Source organism: Aphanomyces astaci, assembly GCF_000520075.1.
Source record: "Aphanomyces astaci strain APO3 unplaced genomic scaffold supercont1.21, whole genome shotgun sequence".
Lineage (NCBI taxonomy): Eukaryota > Oomycota > Saprolegniomycetes > Saprolegniales > Verrucalvaceae > Aphanomyces > Aphanomyces astaci.
In genome coordinates, this window is record NW_009798284.1 from 651,243 (window position 1) to 661,164 (window position 9,922).

At 44.0% G+C, this 9,922-nt stretch overlaps 1 protein-coding gene across 1 annotated transcript; it reads left to right on the forward strand.

Moving 5' to 3' along the window:
- Positions 1–7,789: 7,789 nt before the first annotated feature.
- On the forward strand, positions 7,790–8,034 carry H257_09073 (hypothetical protein; the record flags this gene model as incomplete). The annotated part of the gene is made up of 2 exons (XM_009835190.1): positions 7,790–7,940; positions 8,018–8,034. 2 exons carry the CDS (start codon positions 7,790–7,792, stop codon positions 8,032–8,034), a joined length of 168 nt encoding a protein of 55 aa, XP_009833492.1.
- Between the last annotated feature and the right edge of the window lie 1,888 nt (positions 8,035–9,922).

Sequence of the window (9,922 nt, forward strand, 5' to 3'; positions counted from 1 at the left end):
AAAGTGGAATTTTCCTCACAAAAAGTCGATAATAATCACCCAATTATGACGCAGTTTCGTGAGCTGAGTCACTGGACGAGCACTAACACCTGAGCGCGTAGGGCCTCGTATGAGAGTCTCTACGTATACCCAGCACATACGCACACCGAATGTACACACAGACATCTCAAGTACACCAACTGGACGCCCGCGCTACCGCAGCGTGCGACGAGGTGTAGTCACTACACCTCGTCGTACTGCCCAGACAGTTGTGGAAAACTGAGTTTGATGTCCAATTTCTGCCCAAAAATCGAAATTCTAACGTTATCCAATCAAACAGTAGCATCGCGGCTGTTTGTATGCGATTTTCACAATGGCTCACAATTGACTAGTTTAACCGGAAAGCACAATACCTTCTCATATTACCAGAGTTCAACTTGATCTCTATTAGTAAAGTCAGAACACCCTGTTCTGTTAGAGAACATCCCCACTGCCCTTTCAGTCAGGTAGCAGCATTCTGCTAGCTGTGTAGGAGGTTTTTGTGCCTTTTAGAGGCTTTTCCTCAGGTAGAAGACAGCGCAGACATTTGTCACGAAACATCACAGATGTCGTGGCCAATCATAGTGTAGTCTGAATGGCTGTTTTTCTCTCCCGTTAGAACTAATATACTTTCAGTTCTTCCTCCATCCACACACGTGTCTGCTGCTGCTTCCTGCCCTCTCCACTAGTTATCACGGTGAAGACTACCATCGTGATGACCGAGACTAGTAAGGTCGCCACAGTGTTGGCATGGCTTGAATGTGCTAACTCGTCCTGTTAAGGTGTCGACAAGGCAACCATGTTGGAGGTTTTACATCCTGAATATTTAGGACCTATTTTAGTATATTATTTATATTACGGTTATACAAACTACAAGTATGTACTATAATTAAAGTTGCATACAAAAAATAGGTTAAAAAGTAAGATAATATGAAATGCTGCCTAAAATATGGAACAGAGTAGTACAGTATACACTAGCCAAATCACATTGAAATGTGAGTTTACTGTTAATAACCAATCACATTGATAGTAGTCACAAGTGTCCAGAAATTCTCATAACGCATTGCCTGCCGAAGTGGATCTCGTTGTGTAACATACTCTATATTCAATTCAGCAAATCTCATGTTTCCTTCAGCAAACAGCATGTGCGATTCAGCAATTCTTATGTGGCTCTCAGCAATTCCTATGTGGTCCTCAGCAATTCCTATGTGGTCATCAGCAATTCTTATGTGGCAATATTCTATCCTCCAAGAAGAGTTTGAGCTTGTTGGGCGGGGGGTTGAAAACTGGATGGTAAAGTCGTGGTGCGATGTAAATTTGTAGGAAATGCTATGTTGAACGCATTGGGCATAGCGCTGGAATGTGCATCGTCGTGTGAGTTAGGCGGTGTGTTACAGGAACTTGCCTGATCAGAGCTCACTGTCAATTCAGAAGCGTTTTTACCAGTTTTGGTAAGCAAAAGTGCCAGTGAGTATTTTCGCAATGGTCTCTTGCAATGGAATCTCTACCACAACAAAGTACCGTCATTCTTGTCCAAACGATGTTAACAGTGAGGTAGTACTAGTAGGTATTAAATACTACTGTACGTAGTATTGATATTATAGTAGTATTCATCGACATATCTTATGCCATGTTCATCGCGCAAGTATGTGATGGCGCAAGTATGTGATGAGGTTGCTAAAACATGTATTCTTGAGGTCGTGAGGAGCTTTATTCGTTTATGCAGGACCCATCGCTGTATCGCTTGTCCATTTTGCTCGACGAATTTTTCAATTCTGTAATTTTCCTATGTAAATGTAGATGAATAATGTATGACAGATTTGACCACCGAAATTCTCAGAACCTCTTGTTAGTAAATGTTGTAAAGTGTACAAGGTATGCTATTTACAGCTGGAAGTAATTGTAATTATGATATTACATGAGTTGTCTGAAGAATATGGGTCTCGAATCGTGGTGTACCATTGTCGAGGGGATACATGCATCTTTATTCAAGCTGTCACATGCGAGTCAACCAGGAACTCAATCTGCTACTTCGACGGAATCAAACGGCGTGAATATGAGCGCGATAGTTACAAATTATTCTTCGCTTGAACATCTTTATTTTGATATTTGTATTAAGTATGCGAATTTTTATTCATCTCCATAATTGTTTATGTTTTGCAAAAGAATGCAAATATTAAATGCTAAGGGTACTATTTACCTGAGTACCCAATTTTATCCAATCATCTTCGTTTGATGATGGTGATGGGCGGAAATTACATGAATCACCTTACGCATTACTGGTAATAATATGCTACTAATACTACGTAGTACTTCGATTATTTATTCATTCGCAAGTGCATTCTCGTGGATTATTTCAACTCGAAAATGCACTGATTGAGGTTGGTTCAGATGACAGAACAAAGCTAAGATCGGACGGGTATAAATGATACATTTCGGGCTCTCCCATGTCATTTTTTGTCGTTTTATCGAAGCTAGGCTCATATAGCCGCTGCGGTATCCAAATATATCACCCGCCATGGACATAATTCCACGTCTTGTCACGTTCGTCAAGTTGTCAGCATCCGAAACACAGTCAAGGCCTTGTCACGTTCGTCAAGTTGTCAGCATCCGAAACACAGCCAAGGCCATCGATCAACCGCCATGGAGTTCGTCGATCGGTGCGACCGACAAGAACTGGAAGTTGCGTATTGTGGTGCTAACCACCACACATTTGAAGTACTTCTCGAGAAACTCAAGCGGCAAGTGGACGTACAGTACTGTGGGGGCATCGAAATCACGCTGATGGATTGTCCAATACTGTAGTCAATACAAGTCGAGCGCATTTCAATTCGCACGAGAACGAGGCGATTTATCATGGCCGCGTGGCCGAAGCCGATATGAACAGGTGGATTGAAGCCTTAGCTCCAGAAGTTCTGCAGACACGAGATCGTCTCTGTTCGTCGAGTTGTTTAGAGGGCTGCATCCCCGCAACTCGTTGGCCACGAGCGGCTTATTGCTAAGCGAGACCTTTGACGAATTGTTTGTCAGTTTCAACAATCGCGCGCGAGTTGTGCAAAGTTGCAGTGTTGTCAGCATAACTTTGACTACCTCCTAGAACTAGCAAGTGCCAATTCAGTGTAAGGTTTCAAGTGAATCAACCTCGACACTTTTAGAACTTGACGTCCTCGCGCACTGTAGTAAGTAACGCATCAATCATCCGAACGATTTTTGAAGCAGATTTTGTCGAATTTTTAAAGTCTGAGTGCTTGCGATTACCATTTTTTTATATTGAGCTTTTAGCATAGAAAGAAAATATAATTCAAGGGCTATATTTTACATATGAAGCAACTGCGATTTGGCATGATTTGATATTTGTAGGCAAATTAATATGACGAAACAAAAGCATATTGAATTTTTACGTGCACATATTCCCCGAACGGTTTCAAACATGAGGAGATTTGTATATATCGAATTATAATACGAATTAAAATTCGATTCAATATAATACTGGCATTCTCCACTGGATTCAAAGCTGTATTAATTAAATTTGGATCAAATTTAAAAACAACGAGTAAAAAAATCACTTCGCTTTTGCCATTTCGCTGGGGCCGCATGAAGGTCCTCGATGGAATGCCACTCGCCGTTGGTCTTGACGCGTTTGCGCACACCCGGCTTCGCAGGTAAGAACAGAATGTCTTCGCGTACCCCTTGTCTTGACACACGATTCCGTGCCAACGGCGTCCTTGATTCCATTCGCTTTTTACATGTATATGCGAGAGAAGATACGAGGCAACGACATCGGCCACACACCACAGGTACGAAATCAATTTTGAACCAATTGGGGGTCTTACAGCTCACCGTTGGTTTGGAAAGGTCAACAAACGTCGAAGCGATGGCAATCGCCTTCGACCGAGGCAACATCCACGAGCTCGACGCCCGTACCCACAGTCAAGTATATGCTGCTAATCGTTACTTCGTATTAATTTAGTTTGGCGTGATTATAATTGGTTGGGTTTTCGTGTGAACTCCAAGTATATAATTACTGTATATAATTACTGCCATGAATATTATCACTACCAATCAGTGATGTTTACGCCAAATTCGAGTAATCTGATTGGATAAAACTCGAATCGTTCGGAAGTTTCATGCCGTTCGGAAGATTGATGCACTATCTTAGCAGTTGGACATCCGCACAGCGCGTCGAAGGGACCATGGCGGCGTGCTGCCAAACCTACTAGCCTGGCTATTGCCCCATCTGAACACAAGGCCACTGTAAACAGCGGAGGTGGTAGCCGTAGGCGTGTAAAGGATGGTCATATGGGTCGGTGGAAATTGGCAATTGAATTGTGTCGATACAAGGACGGACTGTAGTCCTGCTGGACATGGCCAAGTGCTAGTGAAACCACTTGCACTGTGTTAAGTGGTGCTTTTCCCTCGCCTGTGTTCACGCCTTTTGTCCTCGCCTATTTCTCCCAAACTCTATCGCCTAGTCTATCAACTCTGACAGGCCGAGACAGTGGTCGCTTTATACCTGCATGTACTGTATATTCTTCATGTCGCAACCCTACCCTAGTGATTGCTCACCAATCACGGCTCTACCACAAGGAAAAGAGCGGTGATTCTCACAAGGCAGTGTGTCCCTTTAGCTGAGTTTTAGCCAATAGGAACGAAGCTAGATAGTTTGTAAACGACTGAATGTCACTTTTCGTTTTCCTCTGTCCCACACACTTGGTTTGTCTTGGACATTCTGCGCAAAGTTGCTACACCTCCTGTTTCTTGCTTCGTAACAGAGCCCTCCTGCTTCGACCATTACCGCCTACTCCGGTATTCTCCTCGACGACGCCTACAAGTTCTATGCTGCGTGGCACACCACTTTGCCATGACCGCAGGCTTCTTCTCCCTCTACACAAATGAGACCTACTGCCCCACGCGCATTGAAACCGACGCCTACACCATCAGCTAGGCCAAACTCCAGGTCGACAAGATACGCAATGATGCGAAGTAGTCACCTACGGTTATGCTGGTGACGCCTTGGAACAGCGCCTTGCAACGGTGAAACGCCTCGAACAAGACTTAATGCGCAGGTTCTGGATGAACATATCGCGGAGTCCCTCGCTGCCCTACGCGGACAAGCTAAGGTATTTCTTTTCAACTCCCTCACGCCTATCCTTCAACAAGTCATGGGTTCCCACGCCACTCCCTTTTCTGTATGGGCCGCTCTTATGGCGCGCCATGAAGTTCCGGTGACTCCGAATCCCGTCGACGCCAAGTTGCTGCTGCCGCTACCTACACTACACCTCCAACCGCCTTGTATGCAACCCCCGACATATATAGGCTACTGTACAGTTTTCAGGTTTTGGCGCGTGTCAATTGCATTGAATTCAAAAGTGAATCTACTACTTAGTACGTTACACTCGGCGGTTTCGACTAGGCCAACTGCAGTTTGACAAGCGTCATGAAATTAATTGAGAGGCTGGGGGTTTCAATAGCCACTGATTCAGTAGCTGGGCTCCGAAATATAGAATTAATCGACCCCCGACATGGCGAAATCCAATACAGTACTGTCGTCATTTCATGACAAAGACCAGCGGGGTTTCAATTGCACAGTACCCGAAAGTCGGGGAAACGTTAGATTTCACGTCAAAAATGCGGTTTAAACTGCCACGTGATTGAGATCTGTTGTCCAGTCTGATACAGGATTCATGGTTATGCGTATATTTCCAAACATTTGCAAAACGACACGAAGTATTAATAGTATTACGCAATTGGTTTTGATTGGCTATAATTAGTAAATGAAGGACCTGACTGTGAGAGCTCCATTCATGGCCACGCACCAACGGGTTATGACATGAACTAGATTACATATTGGGAACTTTGGCGTAGCGTTGGTCCTTGTGGGAATTGCAAGCAATTGCTGTTGAACTAACGTTAATGGAGCATTATTAATAAGGGTTGATCTGTCTAACTCGGTGTCTATTGATACCAGTTCGACAAATTGATAAGTGTATTTTGCAAATCTAGAGTCATTGGACGATGCTGGGAATACCCTTGGATATACTAACATTTAAATATATATTTTTAAATAATATGATATTTAAATGTTAAGAATAAAAACATGTAACGCTTCGACGACAGTGCGACACCACACATCACCAAAGATGGCCCAGATCGATGCCCTCGATGATGACATAGTGAATGCAGCCACAAGAATCCTTCGCCGGCGCCATGCATCCAACCTTACCCCCTTTTGCAACTGACGATTTCGTTCTCTGTTTGGAGTCGACCCCAACATTTTCACGCTGATTTGGGTGGAAAAGCAACACAATCTGGAGGAGACAGTTGTTGCCCATCTATTGTGGGCATTGATGTTCCTAAAGCTATACGCAACAGAAACAGTCCATGCAGCTCTTGCGGGGGTTGACGAGAAGACGTATGCGACACGAAATTGGGATTTGTATTCGTACTGGTCAAAGAGTATGGATCAACGGCGGTGTTCCTTGTGGTAGCTGGCTAGATCTGACCTTGGCTCGAAGTGCATTCGTTCCTGGTCTTTCACTGAATGAGAGTGCGTTAGCCGATCGAGGCTATTTGGGCGAAGCGTGTTTTGTCACACCCAACACTCAGGTGCAGACAAGTCGACGTCCAAAAGCTATAATGTCGCCCCATGAAACGGTGAATGCTCAGTTGAAACAATTTGGCGCGCTGCGTCAAATATTTCGACATGAGCTACACCTTCACCCTCTATGTGTCTACGCCGTGGCCAACATCGTTCAAATGACAATTGAGAATGGTTCACCGCTGTATAGTTAACTGGAATTATTACCACAATATTAGGGAGAGTCAATACCTAGTATAGGAATTTTCGATTTGCTTTTGCTTTTGGAATAACATCATTTTGATTTGGTGTCGCGGTACATGTACAGTAACGTTAGTGTGTATTTTATTATTGTTGAACGAAAAGCAAGGAGAGTCAATATAGGCCAACGATTCAGCCGCAACCGCTATCCGTATCCGCATAGATCACTTCATTGTCGAAAATGCTTGATGAATTTCTACGACTTCGATACATTATACTTTGTTCACGTGTATGTTCTCCCGTGCTTCGCTCCCTCGATCCTTAGAGCAACTATCCATTCTACCATTTATGGCAGTTGGGGACTTTGTACAAGAGGTTCGTGTATGTCAGAGCACATTTGCATATATTGTTCAGTTGATTGAACTGAACCCCATCTTTCAACCGACGAGCAATAGAGCTCAACGACCGGTATGGGTACAGCTTGCCTGCGCACTGCACCACATCGGCCATAATGGCACTGGTTCGTCCGCAGGGATGGTGTTACGAGCAAAAGGAATTGGGATTGGGACTGTTCATCTTTACACTAAACGTGTTATTCATGCTTTAGTGTCATTATCCCACTTCGAGATCAATTGGCCTAATCATTGTGAGCGTGGTCAACTTGCCAGTTATAATGCAGAACGATATGGATTTCGTAACTGTATTTTATCAACTGATGGCACACATATTGTTTTGTACCGAAAACCAGCTTTGAACGGCGAGGTATATTACAGTCGAAAAAAGGAGTACTCCATGAATGTTCTTTTAACGTTTGATTACAAACGCCAAATCCGACACGTCATCGCTGGCTGGCCGGGTTCACGACTCAACTGTGTGGGCATCATATTCGTTCACGACTCAACTGTGTGGGCATCATATTCGCCGGCCCTGCGTCCAGACGGTTTTTTTTACGCCAACCAATACCAAGCGGGCGATTCAGGATTTTCCCTCGACATGCGCATGCTGACGCCGTATCGGTTGCCCTACTCAAGCGCCAGCGGCAACGACGCTTTCAACACCGGTCGTGCGAGTATGCGGGTGGTCTGCGAACACGGCAACGGGATCTCGAAAGGGCGCTGGTCAAGCTTGTCGGCACTTCCTATTTGTATCAGGTATTATATATATTTTGTCCTATATTTGTCAGTCTATATTATTAAATATATTTATATTTTGGTCTGGTAGGCAGCGAAGTGATGTGAAAGATGTTTGCGATTGGATCTTGGCCTGCTGTATCCTCCACAACGTTGTAAACCGACTTCGCAACGGCGAAGACACAGTATCACCGTTTGTGGAAAAGCCTCGACCTGTGGTAGCTAGCAATACTCCAATTGCTGCAAGTTCCCTTATGTGGCGCGAAACCATCAAGTCCGAATTACTCAACTACTTAGGTTGGAAGAATAATATTATCAACACGAATATTGTTCATTGAATATTGTTCATTGAAAATTCTTTATTCTTGCGCAAACGCAATCGACAATAATTCGCGGATTTTTTCTGCGTTCACTACACCTGACGCTACTATTTTTTCGACGAAGGACGCCTTGGCACGTTGCAAATCCATGACGGCGGCTGCAGCTTGAATGCTCTTGTTGTTTTCTTTCATGTATTCGAACTTCTCACGTTTCAGCTGAGTCGTTTCATTCTGCGCAACCATATACATGGACGAGAAGTCCTTTCGAGGGGGCAGGCGCTTCTCCGGCGTTGGGAACTTACGTGGGACGACTTTGGATTTTCCTTTGCCCTTGCCTGTGTGACGTGCTGCAATTTCGTGGTCAAGTGGGGCGTCGGCTTGCCGCCCAGGATCGGCAGCATGGTTCTATACCCAATACTCGTCGGCGTCTGGGTCGTCGTTGGGATTGCCCGATGTTGTTAAGTCGCGTTGGTCCTTAGAGTAGTCGTGGTCATCGAGGTCGTCGTCGCTGCCAATTGCATCATAAAGAAACGACTTGTCGCATTGTTTGCTCTCATCATTTGTATCTAAATTGCTCCATCGAAATTAACTATATATATACAAATATATATTTGAGATGTATATATTTACCGCGAAGACTAGTCTCAAAAATGTAAGATGGACGAAAATTTTGTCGCCCCCCAAACAGAGCGTCCATCTCGTTGTAGTACGGGCAAATGCTCTTCAATTTACTTTCAATTGTAAAGATTTCTACCGAAGAGTGAGATATTTGATAATTGATAGTTGATAACATGTACGCTATATACTTTTCTTGGTGTCCAAGTCAGTCAGGCCACGGCCGCTGTTGCTTGGCCCAGACCATTTGAGAGCTCGTCGGTACGATGCAACATATGCGTCATATCTACTTGTCGATTGATAGTTTTAATGATTATGAATATATATACGGATTCTATACCTCGATTTTGCGTGCTGAGCTGACCATGGCCGCGCACTGTCACGAGCAACCTCGTTGACGTACTCCGCTACTCTTTGAAGGCCGTGTGCTCGTGTCAGTTTCTGCCCTCCTTTCATTTGTCTTGCTCTTGTTCGCTTGCCCTGTCGAACAAAGTTCTCTGGTATACGGAGAAATACAAGCATTGCCAAACGCTCCGACTTTATCGTTGCTTCTCGCTTCGCCTTCTCCATGCTCGCTTCTAAAAACTGACTTGCTCCAGTACTTTCCACTGGACTGATTGGTTGTTTCTATTAATTATTTGATTGGCTTGTTCACAGGTTCAAGTTGCTTTTGCTTTTCGTGTTGAAAAGCAAAATTTGAAAAGCAAGATGATTTATGTATTAACTCTCCCTATTGCAATTGACCATTTGACATACCAGAAAGTGCAAGGTATGTAAATTTTAACCGTTTCCCGCAGCCTCCTGGGAATCGACAAATTGAAAGAGGATTGGGATTACTTTATTGGAGAGCCCAACATTTAATGTGTTGGGATTGGCTGAACGACAAGATTATTGAATTTCGATCGGTGATTGGACGATACATTAGTCGGTAAAGAACATACCTTGTACATTAAACATGTACAGCCACCGATTGGTCGTGAGAGGCCGGATATAGATTCGATTGGCTAAAAATATACTGTCGTTACATATTTGAGTGAACAATATCCTCATTCAGCAACATA